This window comes from Oncorhynchus masou, chromosome 27, assembly GCF_036934945.1.
Source record: "Oncorhynchus masou masou isolate Uvic2021 chromosome 27, UVic_Omas_1.1, whole genome shotgun sequence".
Classification (NCBI taxonomy): Eukaryota; Metazoa; Chordata; class Actinopteri; order Salmoniformes; family Salmonidae; genus Oncorhynchus; species Oncorhynchus masou.
In genome coordinates this window covers 21,405,962-21,420,410 of record NC_088238.1, presented here as the reverse complement: position 1 = coordinate 21,420,410, position 14,449 = coordinate 21,405,962, and the positions used below count along the sequence as shown (strand labels likewise).

The 14,449-nt window shown below is 45.1% G+C and overlaps 1 protein-coding gene across 1 annotated transcript in view; it reads right to left on the bottom strand.

Moving 5' to 3' along the window:
- LOC135515780 (semaphorin-3C-like) overlaps nt 1-14,160 on the bottom strand; it is a 40,740-nt gene extending 26,580 nt beyond the window's left edge. Inside the window, exons 1-2 of the mRNA XM_064939510.1 lie at nt 13,896-14,160; nt 6,968-7,142 (exon numbers count right to left, since the gene is read on the bottom strand). Of these exons, the coding sequence (XP_064795582.1) occupies nt 6,968-7,103 (136 nt within the window). The 5' untranslated portion in view covers nt 7,104-7,142; nt 13,896-14,160. The remainder of the gene's footprint in view (nt 1-6,967; nt 7,143-13,895) is intronic.
- Between the last annotated feature and the right edge of the window lie 289 nt (nt 14,161-14,449).

Genomic DNA, 14,449 nt, shown 5'->3' with positions numbered 1-14,449 from the left:
AAGATCTCAGAAAATGGTCTTGACCTCAAAAGGTTCAAATAACACATTTTGTCATTGATCCCAACAATAAAATACAAACATTTTCACTGGTATAATAAATAGTTATTCCAAAAGAGTCACTCTGAGCCTTGTTCCATTGTTAGTGAATACAGAATAGTTCTGTGTGCAAGATAAAATATTTAATGATACATCTGTAAAAAACGACAGAAAAACAACGCTGAGAATACATTTCACTGAATCAATAGCCTAAATTCCCAAAGACCAACCATCACCATTTCCATTTGACCTTGTGCATCTTCCAGAAGGATACCTTCTCTTCCATATTGATGGCCATGGATTACCTTTCAACACGGTGCACGGGATGAACACTAAAACATTAATCTGGGGCGGCAAGGTCAAAGACAGGAATGTCAAAACACAGAGACAGGAAGAGAAAGCGGGAGAAAGGAGAGAAAAAGTATGACTGACAGAAGGCTTGTCAAACCCTGTCCGCAAACACAGCAGCAGTAGGCTTTGCTGCAGCCGGTACCCGCTAACCTTCACTGGAGAATGTCCTGTTTCTTACTCAATCAATTGGCTCGGCTAGCAACAGGACACATGCCTGGAGACACAAACAACAACCACACAAAAAACAACCTCAGTCAGCCTGGTTATTTGTATGTCTAAATATATCTCTCTGTCGACAGTAATGACAGGTCACTGGTTTGCATAGCCTTGAACTCCCTGGAGCATCACGGATTTGTGATTTCACTTCAAAGGCAAATTATGTTGCAAATTACAAGTTTAGATGCACTCTGGGAAAAATAATGTAAAGCAGATATGGGATGCTGGGTGAAATTATAAGCATTTTACTTTACTTCCATGCCCCTGAGCACTAATGCAGACACACAAGTCCACTTTTGCCCTGTGTCAGCCCTGCCTTTAACGACCTTTGACTTCCTATTGACCCTGCTGACGACCATGCAGGCAGCAGTCTGTTTGACCTATTCAGGCCCTGTAATTGCGGAGGGGTCAGGGATAGAAGACAACAGTGCAAACCCATAGAGAACACATTATCATGAGATCTGGGGCAAGTTTGGCGATTTATGATCAGGTTTTGAGGTTTAGGTTCGGCAAGGATAAAACCTTGAACATCAAACCACTGGCTCAGACCTTCCCATTAGATTTAAAGTTTGAGACATTATCTTACAGGAGGTGAATGTTACATTGGCAAGGCTCTGCTGTTTATCTTCCAAATGAGTCCTTCACGTAGGAATTTGGAAAATGTTTTACCTTGGCTATGTTTCAATTCCACTGAATGCACCTCTTGATTTTCCTCAGTAAAACGCAGAGGAGTCTTCGAGTTAAATCTGAAAGGGGTCAAACATTTTTCAGGATATTTGAAGTATTCCAAATATTCACTTAACAGTTCAGAGCCTCAATTTGTTTTATAAAGAGGGATGGAGAAAAAAAAAACCTGTCAGTTTCCATGGTGATTCAGGGAAAAATAGAAAGTAATCAAATGTGAAGAATTTGCATGCGCTCACACACCATCCTACAATTAAATAAACATACTTCACAGTTGGACGACCTCCTGATAGTCATCCTTTGTGAATAATGAGGTCTAGGAGGAGATTCTAATGACGCATGATAAAAGGAGGAACTAATCTCTGGAAGCTGGGGAACCAGAGCATCCGTTCTATGGTGAAAGGCTGTGAGACAGACGGCTGTGTGTGTGTGTGAAGTCTGGTTCCGCTCAGGGTTTGGCTGAGAACAGGAGTAGCTCCCAGAGAGAGGGAACACTCATTACAAGAACACCATCTTAATCAATCTCCCACATGTCTCAAACTACAGCTACGCGACCAAGGCTCTCTACCAAGGACTAGACCGAAGGATTCAAATAGACACCTGCTAAAACACACACCCAAACAATTTTATTTTTTTACATCCAAATACGTGTATATTTTCTTAAGCCTCATTTACACAGTGACACCCTGACCACCAGCAGGACAGATGACATTAATGACATCTTAAACAAAGACCAGCACCCACCCTGAGTCACACGTACCCTGTCAGTAGCGACAGTGACCATGACTCTCAACACCCACTGCCTTAGTGTAGAATCCTCTTCACAATCCCCCCAGAGAGAAACAAAACCCAAATCATCCTACCAGACCGTATACCAGACAGCCTTAGATGTGTGATAAGTACCATACAGCCATAGCCCTGGGCAGGCAACTTGTTAATACGGCCTCCTAACAATTCCATCAGGGCTAAAACATTGTCGCATTGGCTTGTAAACTCACTGGCAGGTACAGAACGCAGCCTAACAAAAAGGTTGTGAAATGTTTCACCTGGGTCAAACAAAGTATCAACATGGCATGAGCCATCTTTCTGACCAATAAACTGATGAACTAACGTTTTCTTCTATGCTCAGCAAGTCGGCCAAATAAACCGAGATGAAATCCAGATACTTTATGTTCGAAAGTATATTTTGCGGAGTAAAAAGCCAAGACAGAAAAGTGAATTCTGTTTCTGATTCAAAGCATATCACCTTTGTCACTGAATCGGGTTGAGAAAGGACAATGCTATATGACCACTGGAACAGACCCAGATTCATTTTCCACCTTAGTTGAAATTGAAACATTTCTCCATATAGTCTATGGCAGGGATTTAAATAAACACAGATTATCGACATCGCAGTGTTCTTGACTTGTAGTAGCCATCAAATCACGACGCCTAGGGCTCCAAATCCCAAAAGCTTTCTCTGAGCAGGTGAGGTGTATATCTGACTGGGACTAGGTAATCCTAACCAACGATTCAGACAAATATTTTATTACATTTTCTCTGCGTTTGTCTGAATCCTGGCCTAGGATTAGACCTAGCCCAGTCTAATCTACACCTCACCTGCTCAGAGAAAGCTATAGGAAGCCTCACTGTTAGTGGTTTATTATCCAGTCCTTAGTCCTGGGCTTTGTACCATTCTCACATTTTAATGATTCATGGGAAAATATGGCCCTTATTTTATCCCTGGCTGACAAAACACCGACTTCAGAGCGGTCCGCGATTCATTATTTTAACTTTCACTGAGACAGATGGAGTTTGTGTTTTGGAATATGTCAAATGAAAGGGGTCGCTAGACTAAATATTGGAGAAAATAAGTGATTGAAAACAAAAGTTTAAATACAAATCTCTTATCATGCTACTAAATCCAAAATGATTTTTGCTAAAAATTGAGGAAGAGGAAGCCCCTCATTTAGTTTCCAGCTTTCCTGAAACGTATTTGACTGTTTATTATATAGGGCTGCATTCTGGGGCCTGCATTTCTCACTGTTTATTATATAGGGCTGCGTTCTGGGGCCTTCGTTTCTCACTGTTTATTATGTAGGGCTGCGTTCTGGGGCCTTCGTTTCTCACTGTTTATTATGTAGGGCTGCGTTCTGGGGCCTGCGTTCTGGGGCCTTTTTCTCACTGTTTATTATATAGGGCTGCGTTCTGGGGCCTTCGTTTCTCACTGTTTATTATGTAGGGCTGCGTTCTGGGGCCTTCGTTTCTCACTGTTTATTATATAGGGCTGCGTTCTGGGGCCTTCGTTTCTCACTGTTTATTATGTAGGGCTGCGTTCTGGGGCCTGCGTTTCTCAACCTTTTATTATATAGGGCTGCGTTCTGGGGCCTGCTCACCGTTCTGGGGCTGCGTTCTGGGGCTGCGTTTCTCACCGCCTGCGTTTCTCACCGTTTATTATATAGGGCTGCGTTCTGGGGCCTGCGTTTCTCACCGTTTATTATATAGGGCTGCGTTGGGGCTGCGTTTCTCACCGGGGCTGCGTTTCTCACCGTTTCTCACCGTTTATTATATAGGGCTGCGTTCTGGGGCCTGCGTTTCTCACCGTTTATTATATAGGGCTGCGTTCTGGGGCCTGCATTTCTCACCGTTTATTATATAGGGCTGCGTTCTGGGGCTGCGTTTATTATATAGGGCTGGGGCCTGCGTTTCTCACCCTTTTATTATATAGGGCTGCGTTCTGGGGCCTGGGGCGTTTCTCACCGTTTATTATATAGGGCTGCGTTCTGGGGCCTGCGTTTCTCACCGTTTATTATATAGGGCTGCGTTCTGGGGCCTGCGTTTCTCACCCTTTTATTATATAGGGCTGCGTTCTGGGGCCTGCGTTTCTCACCGTTTATTATATAGGGCTGCGTTCTGGGGCCTGCGTTTCTCACCTGTTTATTATATAGGGCTGCGTTCTGGGGCCTGCGGTTCTCACTGTTTATTATATAGGGCTGCGTTCTGGGGCCTGCGTTTCTCACTGTTTATTATATAGGACTGCGTTCTGGGGCCTGCGTTTCTCACCGTTTATTATATAGGACTGCGTTCTGGGGCCTGCGTTTCTCACCGTTTATTATATAGGACTGCGTTCTGGGGCCTGCGTTTCTCACCGTTTATTATATAGGGCTGCGTTCTGGGGCCTGCGTTTCTCACCGTTTATTATTGTGTTTTGGTTGCCATCGCGTTTGCTTCTCCAAGACAAGATTAAGCAGTGTGAGGGAGCAGGAATGTCAGCGACGACAACCTCTCCTGGAGAAGCGAGCTGGCTCACTCAGCCACGTGAACCTGCCTTACCCTCTGCTAGTTTCAAGGGAGAGGGAAGAAAAGATGGGTAGCTAGAGGGAGAGAGAGAGAGAGAGACTGTGTACTGACACAAGTCTCCTCCCATAGTTTGTTTTCTCTTTTAGTTTAGTCAGTGTAGGCTGTAGTAATAAAGAGTGTTTACTCCAGGGAACTACAGTATATCTCACCTCCAGTGCAGAACCTTTGACACACACCCTTACACATGCTGCTGACTGGACCTCCCACCTGTTACCCTCTCTGGGCCCTGCACCTCTCCCCCACCCTGGTACTGGAGAGAGCCCATGCACCCTAAATACTTCCCACAGTGGTGGACGTCCACACTGGAGTTTATTGGCGAGAAGAGTTCTCTCCCTCGGTCAAAGGAGTCTCAAACTCCCTACCTCTGGATCTCTCCCAGGCAGAAGCTCCACTGAATGCAGGGTGAAATATGGAGCCTGTCTGCCCCAACAGAAAAGGATTTCCTGCTCCACCAACATAGATCAGTTCAGCGCAACTCCCCTGTGCTTAACATCCCGGACAGAATAGCTCTAAAAATCAGAGCATGGAAGCTAACCAACACCTGAAATCTTGGCTCACAATCAAATCTCCATTCTTTTCTTTACCTTGAAATGTCCTTCCAGTCACTGCCAAATCCCATCTGCTTCTGTTTTCACACTAATTCAATCCAATGAGTCCCATGGGAATAAAGCACAGCAAAGCACCTACATAGATCATCCTAAGTGACATACACACACCTGACTTTCAAAAAAATAAAAATAATAATCAAGCTATTACCGGTCCGCCACAAAACCAGAGCTACCCAACCAAGAACCACTTTGACTGATAATAGTTCCCTTTGACATTTCACTCAGATACAGTAAAACCAAACTAAAGCAGGAAATAGGGACAAATCAAATCCACACATGGAAAAGGGATTAACCAATCACATGATTAGCAGCAGGGATAGATTCATTTCCAGCATGTTGACCATGAATCCTGGAGGTCAGCCATTTAACAGGGCAGGAGTGAATAGGCCTACCGTGGTTGTATGTAAAAGCCACAGAGGTATTTGAGTGGTTTGGTCTGTTTGCAGTGAGCGAGCAGGCTTTTTCCAAGCCACCCGCAATGCTCCACACATCCCCTAGACAAGAGTATACAGCCTGGGTCCTGTCTGTGAGCAACTCTGCTGAGTGGGGCGTTTCGCTGCCTGTCTCTGACAGCTGGGCTACAGCACTCGAGACAATCACAGAGAAACACAGAGAGAAGAAGAGAGGGAGAGGAGAGAGAAAGTCAGGGAAGGAAAGAGGATGAGAGCCAGTGAGAGGAAGAGAAAGGTGCCGGGAGTCAAGGAAAAAGATGACCACAGCATATCACAGCCTTTCCAGAGACAATGAGTCACAGCCACAACCTCTTCACACTGTCTGAGCACTCAGACGCCGCACAGACTTCTGCAACAAAGACATAGCACAGCCACAGTCTTTCCTGGATTGGACAAAATAAATCAGCCTGGAGGTACTGAAAGATAATCAAACATAGCCAGAAGTTGCTGTACAACATCAACACCAGTGTACAGCTACACCACTTATGAGTGGTAGCTGGTTCCTGAAAGCTAGAGAAACAAGAAACAACCCCTCCAGCCTCCTCCCACGCAAACTCCTTCCTAGTTCAGAGGGTTAATAATTCACCCAATCATCGGTGTCAAGGAAATTAAATAAAACAGAATCAAACCAAGAGGCTGTAACAACACTCACAGAGAAAGTAAACAGTGCCTCCACCCACTGTGCGTGTTTAACGTTTAACCAGGACCAAGCGGAGCCAGGGCAGTCAGTCATTCATGACACAATACAGTACGATCTCACAGAGGTATGGCTCTGGCTCGCCTCAATGACATGGAACAGAACCACGATCTCAGGGTCTCACAGGCCCAAACCAAGAACATGACAATGTTAAGACCCACAGGGACTAAGCAGCATGGGTACTATAACATTTAGAGATGCCCTACCACTATCTGGCAGAGAACACTGATTAAATGTCAATCAAACACAAACATCTAAGGGAATGTCTGAGATGACCTCATCTCAGACATTGCAGAGAAGGTAATTATATAGTATTTTCTTGTTAGTTCAAAATGACGAAGATGATTGTACATCCTCTGGATGGGCATCAATCTGTTATTGACCATATGTTACCCATTAACACCATAAACTAATATCTTCATTGTGTTCTGTAAGTTCATCACAGCTGTGGTGAAACACAGCAGACCAGGATGAGACTAAGCCTGAGGCAATGTTTTACGGGTGTTCTGGAGAAGGTTAGATTTAGGACATGTCTGTCCGATGCTTAGGGATTCACTGTTGGAGTAAACAGGACATTTCTTTACCTTCGAAGGAGAGGAAGACTCTTGGCAGTGGCTGGAGGAAGCTGGAGACACAAGTGAGGAGGAGAGAGAGAGCCAGGAGGGTGGATCTGACTCCTATGCAGGGCGGGGTCTTCACGACCCCCTCCGGCCACCTCATGACAGCAAGGCCTCAGGAACCACACCTAGTCCAAATAACCTAAGGGAGAGAGCGGTGCATCACTGGTCAGACTACAGTACCACAGACGCAGGAAGGATGTTCAAATCCAGTCCACGAGGGCTACACCACCACTGATCTTATTCTCTTCCCGGTAGTTAATAGATCCCAGTGATTGATTGATTCACTCATCTTGTTTCCCAGGTCTGAAACAATTCCTGATTAGAAAGGTAGGATTAAAACTAGCAGTGCTGCAGCCCTCCAGTATCTATTCCTGTCCTATGGCGTCTACTTCCTGTTCTAATAATAACAATAAATAATAAGGATCCGTGTTAAAGGAGAGATCGAATGTCACATGACCGTTAAATCCGTCAGTTACCGTGTCCTTTAACATGGCTCCCTGTTATGGACGAGAGTCATCTACACAAAAAGAGCTGGGGGAGAATCTCCTCTGCCCTCACTCTGCTTCCATTATTGGACAAGAGGAGTTCCATTATTGATAAAGACAGGTATTACCAGGGGACTTTCTCCTGTAGAGAGATTATCTTACTGCTAACCAAAAGACTGAGCTTCTCACTGCCTCTGAAAAACTGAGCAGGCTCTTCTGCCCTTTGCGCACAATACATTGAGTGGCGTGGCCAAGTATCCATTTTGGTTTAATAGATTTTTTATTTATTTTTTTAAATGGGAGAAAAATCAATAAAATTCACCCAAACAAAGACAGATCTATATTCTCATGGCTTATAGATGAGGGTGGGATATCTATGAAACTTTCAATTTGGGATGCAGCTGATGGAAAGGTTGAGGCACTGGGATCAGATGAACCATATATCACCCAGCTGAAATGTAACCTGCATGACGGGCTTGGGTCGTCGTTTGAGGGGCCGCGTGTGAAGAGTTAGAACGCATATGGAAAAGTGCAGAAGGGCTAAGATCTCTTTGGCCCTCCCTATCCCAGCCCACCCTAGCTGGGGTGAGTTCCAGGAGAGAGAAGCCCTTGCGCTGGACTGGAGATGTCAGCCTCACAGCTGCTTAAACCATCACTGGAGACCGGAGCCTCTACTGCTGCTGAGTGCCAGGAGTCATTACTGTGAGATAAGACACAGGCCTACCATGACACGCCACCTCAGCAGGATTAGACACATACAACTGGAACTTCTCTCCTGCTTTAAATCTACCACGGTCATACTGTATAACCTGTCAGGTGATATCATGGGAGATCCCTACAAATATGACTGGCACCTAGCTAGTACAACTGACCTCCCTAACCTCCTAAGGCATGTCTGGCAGCCCGATAGTGCTCCATGTACACAATCAAGCTCCCCATTGATATACATAACAGCCTTATAAGGAGCAATGCTCCACGTTCTAGTGAACAAAGCCATGTGGATAGCCATAAACATTCATTTGTCTGGCGAGACTAATCAGACCAGAAATACTGCTGCTTGTCGAAGCCTTGCCAGGAATCCTGGCGATGACAATTAAATTGGTCTCCATAAAGGAGGTGGACTTGAATAAATACAGCAATACATTACCGAAGTGGTATAATGATAATTGGGTTTATTGTGTGTTGCTTGGCCCTTTGTCTAATTAATGTCCCATCTCTCTTTTAAAAAACTACTAATCGATGAATGTATGACGACATTTTATGACCAATTTGTTTTTCTTAGATGCCGAACATGAGATCTGATTTTCTGGCTCTGCCATAATGTCTCTACTGAATGAGAGCAATTCCCAAGGCTGTCTTTTGTAATGGAATATTAACATTTTACACAATAGAGCATGTTTACAGTGCATTGGGAAAGTATTCAGACCCCTTGACTATTTCAACATTTTTGTTAGGTTAGACTTATTCTAAAATTGATTAAATTAATAATTTTCCTCAATCTACACACAATGGCCAAGTGAATACAGGTTTAGATTTTTTTAAATAAAAAAATACCTTATTTACATAAGTATTCAGACCCTTTGCTATGAGACTCGAAATTGAACTCAGGTGCATCCTGTTTCCATTGATCATCCTTGAGATGTTTTTACAAAATGATTGGAGTCCATCTGTGGTAAATTCAATTGATTGGAGGTGATTTGGAAAGGCACACACACCTGTCTAAAAACCAAGCCATGAGGTCAAAGGAATTGTAGAGCTCCGAGACAGGATTGTGTCAAGGCACAGATCTGGGAAGGGTACCAACAAATGTCTGCAGCATTGAAGGTCCTCAAGAACACTCCATCATTCTTAAATGAAAGAAGTTTGGAACCACTAAGACTATTCCTAGAGCTGGCCGCCCAGCCAAACTGAGCAATCGGGGGAGAAGGGCCTTAGTCAGGGAGGTGACCAAGAACCTGATGACCACTCTGACAGAACTCCAGAGTTCCTCTGTGGAGATGGGAGAAACTTCCAGAAGGACAACCATCTCCACAGCACTCCACCAAGCAGGCCTTTATGGTAGAGTGGCCAGACGGAAGCCACTCCTCAGTAAAGAACACGACAGCCCGCTTGGAATTTGCCAAAGGGCACTTAAAGACCCTCAGACCAGGAGAAACAAGATTCTCTGGTCTGATGAACACGAATGAGTTACACGCTCAACCATTGCTACTCTAACTTCCGCAATGCATACAAGGCCCTCCCCTGCCTTCTATTTGGCAAATCTGACCATAACTCAATCTTGTTGCTCCCTTCCTATAGGCAAAAAATAAAACAGGAAGCGTCCGTTCTTAGGTCTATCCAAAGCTGGTCTGACCAATCGGTTTCCACGCTTCAAGATGGCTTTGATCACGTGGACTGGGATATGTTTTCCGGATAGCCTCAGAATAACATTGACATATACGCTGCCTCGGTGAGCGTGTTTAAGGAAGTGTATGGGAGATGTTGTACCCACTGTGACAATTAAAACCTTCCCTAACCAGAAACCGTGGATTGATGGCAGCATTCGCGCTAAACTGAAAGCACGTTCCACCGCATTTAAATCATGGCAAGGCGACTGGGAATATGGCCGAACACAAACGGTGTAGTTATTCCCTCCGTAAGGCAATCCAACAAGCAAAGTGTCAGTATAGAGACAAAGTGGAGTTGCAATTCAATGGCTCAAACACGAGACCTATGTGGCAGGGTCTACAGACAATCACAGATTACAAACAGAAAACCAGCCCCTTGCTTCCAGACAAACAAACACCTTCTTTGCCCGCTTTGAGGATAATACAGTGCCTGTCACCGACGCAGCCCGCTACCAAAGACTGTGGGCTCTCCTTCTCCGTGGCTGACGTGAGTACAACATTTAAACGTGTTAAACCTCGCAAGGCATCCAGCCCAGATGATATCCCTAGCCACGTCCTCATGGGATGCGCAGACCAGCTGGCTGGTGTATTTACGGACATATTCAATCAATACCTAACCCAGTCTGCTGTCCCTACATGCTTCTAGATGGCCACCATTGTTCCTGTTTCTAAGAAAGCAAAGGTAGCTGAACTAAATGCCTACAGCCCCGTAGCATTCACTTCTGTCATCATGAAGTGCTTTGAGAGACTAGTCAAGGATCATATTACCTCTACCCTACCTCACACCCTAGTCCACTCCAATTTGCTTACCGCGGCAATAGGTCCACAGATTATGCAATTGCCATCACACTGCCCTGTCCCACCTGGACAAGAGGAATACCTATGTAAGAATGCTGTTCATTGACTAAAGCTCAGCATTCAACACCATAGTACCTTCCAAACTCATCATTAACCTTGAGACCTTGGTCTCAACCCCAACCTGTGTAATTGGGTCCTGGACTTCCTGACAGGCCACTCCCAGGTGGTGAAGATAGGAAACAACATCTCTACTCCGCTGATCCTCAACACTGGGGTCCCACAAGGGTGCGTTCTCAGCCCCCTCCTGTACTCCCTGTTCACCCATGACTGCATGGCCATGCACGCCTCCAACTCAATCATCCAGTTTGCTGATGACAACAGTAGTAGGCTTGATTACCAACAATGACGAGAGCCTACAGGGAGGAGGTGAGTGCCCTCGGAGTGTGGTGTCAGGAAAATAACCTCTCACTCAATGTCAGCAAAACAAAAGAGATGATCGTGGACTTCAAGAAACAGCAGAGGGAGCACTCCCTTATCCACATCGACGGGACAGCATTGGAGAAAGTGAAAAGTTAAGTTCCTCAGTGTACATACCACAGACAAACTGAAATGGTCCACCCACACTGATAGCGTGGTGAAGAAGGCACAACAGCACTTCTGTCTCAGGAGGCTGAAGAAAATGTGGCTCGTCATCGAAAACCCTCTAACTTTTACAGGTGCACAATTGAGAGCATCCTGTCGGGCAGTATCACCTCCTGGTACGGCAACTGCACCATCCCACAACCGCAGGACTCTCCAGAGGGTGGTGCGGTCCGCACAATGCATCACCAGGGTCAAATTACCTGCCTTCCAGAACACCTACAACATCCAATGTCACAGGAAGGCAAAACGATCATCAAGGACAATTACCACCCGAGTCCCTGCCTGTTCACCCCGCTTCCATCCAGAAGGCGAGGTCAGTACAGGTGCATCAAAGCTGGGACCGAGATATTGAAAAACAGCTTCTATCTCAAGGCCATCAGATTGTTAAACAGCCATTACTAGCACAGAGGCGGCTGCCTACATACATCATTGGCCACTTTAATAAATAGAACACTAGTCACTTTAAGAATGTTTACATATCTCGCATTACTCATATCATATGCATATACTGTATCCTATACTATCTTTTGTGTCTTAGCCGCTCTGTCACTACTCATCCATATATTTGCATATTCTTATCCCATTCCTTTACTAGATTGTGTGTATTAGGTTTTGTTGTGGAATTGTTGATATTACCTGTTAGATATTGCTGCACTGTCGGATCTAGATCCATAAGCATTTCGCTACACTCGCAATGACATCTGCTAACCATGTGTATGTGACCAATAAAATTTGATTTGAAACCAAGATTGGACTCTTTGGCCTGAAGGCCAAGCATCCCGTATGGAGGAAACCTGGCACCTGGTGGCAGCATCATGCTGTGGGGATATTTTTCAGTAGCAGGAACTGGGAGACTAGTCAGGATCGAGGAAAAGATGTATGGAACATAGATCCCTGATGAAAACCTGCTCCAGAGCACTCAGAACCTCACTGGGGCAAAGGTTCACCTTCAACAGGACAACGACCCTAAGCACACAGCCAAGACAATGCAGGAGTGGCTTTGGGACAAGTCTTTGAATGTCCTTCAGTGGCCCAGCCAGAGCCCGGACTTGAACCCGATCGAACATATCTGGAGAGACCCGAAAATAGCTGTGCAGCGACGCTCCCCATCCAACCTAACGGAGCTTGAAAGGATCTCCAGAAGAATGGGAGAAACTGCCCAAATACACGCTACAAGTTTTTAGCGTCACACCCAAGAAGACTCAAGGCTGTAATTACTGCCAAAGGTACTGAGTAAAGGGTCTGAATACTTATTGAAATGTAATATTTCATTTTTTCAATACATTCGCAAGCAGCGGTATTTCTGGACAGAGTACAGTCTCGCCAGACAAATTAATGTATATGTTTATGGCTCTCCATATGGCTTTGTACACTAGATCATTGTCATTATGCGGTATTGTGTGTAGATTGATGAGGGGAATTTGTTTATCCATTTTAAAATAAGGCTGTAACGTAACAAAATGTGGAAAACGTCAAGGGGTCTGAATATTTTCCGAATACACTGTACATGGAACGTAATGAGGAAAAAGCAGTCCCATCTGGATTACGACTTGATAAATGGCTTGTTTTGGTCTAGACTCGCTCTTCTTCCTGGTTCTATTTGTATAGAGATTCCTACTTTAGATAGAGATAACCACACTGTAATTACAACACAAATTACACGAGAGAGAGTCTCTCTAGTCATGAAAGAGATGCTATTTCGACATAGAGCATATAAATAAAGATGGTAAACAGATAATAATAATATTCTGAGAGTAAAGAGTTGAACACTGTGTGAATTGTCTGGATCGGTGTCTTCCCTCCGCCTACAGGATCTACCAGAGTGGCTCCGAGTGTTCACACCACACCCTGTCACTCATAAGTTAACGGCTCGGGAACATGGACATGTTGCCAAGCACACGTTTGACCAGGAAGAGCTAAGAAAAACTAATGTTTTCGTAATAAAAATTGAGGTTTCAGGGCTCAACAGTAACCTGTTGAATTTAATTAAATAACACTTTTTAACTATATCTTTGGCTTATAGTCAATCATCTGACTCACAATCTTTGATTTTTACTCATATAGTTAATGCCAGACATCGTGACAATCTCAGTCCCAGAGCAAAGGCATACTTGTGATCACGCTGATATATTTGGAATAGTACGTCCTATAGCAATTATACTTCTTTCTACTCAATGTACATGTTAATATAACATGTATCCCACCATAAATGCAGTATGGTGTGCGAACATCAGTGATGAAGAACAATCAAAAACACATTCAATGTTCAGCATTACTTTTCAGACGCCACACAGCACGTCATTTCAGACATATCTTCACAACACTCAACACAGAGAACCGCTTGGATCAAGTATTTTGGAGATTTTCTTAATACTTGTCTAAATGTGTTCCCTTTCAGCCGTTCTCATTCCCTTTCCGTCGGTCTACCAGTGGGACCCTGCACCTGTTAGCCCCGAGTCCACGCAGCCCTCTCTCACTACCGCCTCTCTTTCACGGCCCCGTTGAGTGATCTCTCTGTCACAAAGATTGACTGTCCACACACCCCTGTCCCAGCCTAGGACAGCCCAGCCTAGGACTCACCTTATAAGGCTCCTCTCCTGCTCTGTCTCGATCCCAAAGCCCTGGTTCCCTGATTGTTCCTGTGTTGACCCAGTCCTTATACCCGTCAAGCACTTAAGTACCACTGAGACGGTTCCCTGGTGACTAACCCAGAAAGAAGGCAGAGAAGAGAGTGCTGCTGCTATTACATCCAACTGCCTGCAGGACAGACTTGATGAGTGAAAGAGATGAGAGAAGGAAGGGTAGAGAGAGAAAAGGCTGGTTTCCTATTACATACTCTACTGAAGTCCCCCCCTCCTCGCTTCTCTTTCTCTCTCTGTCAGCTAACGAGACAGCAAACCGATCACCCAATCCCTCCCAGTACTAGGACTCCTACCTCACGCAGGCATAGGACTCCTACCTCACACAGGCAGAGGACTCCTACCTCACACAGGCAGAGGACTCCTACCTCACACAGGCAGAGGACTCCTACCTCACACAGGCAGAGGACTCCTACCTCACGCAGGCAGGCAGGCAGGCAGAGGACTCCTACCTCACGCAGGCAGGCAGGCAGAGGACTCCTACCTCACGCAGGC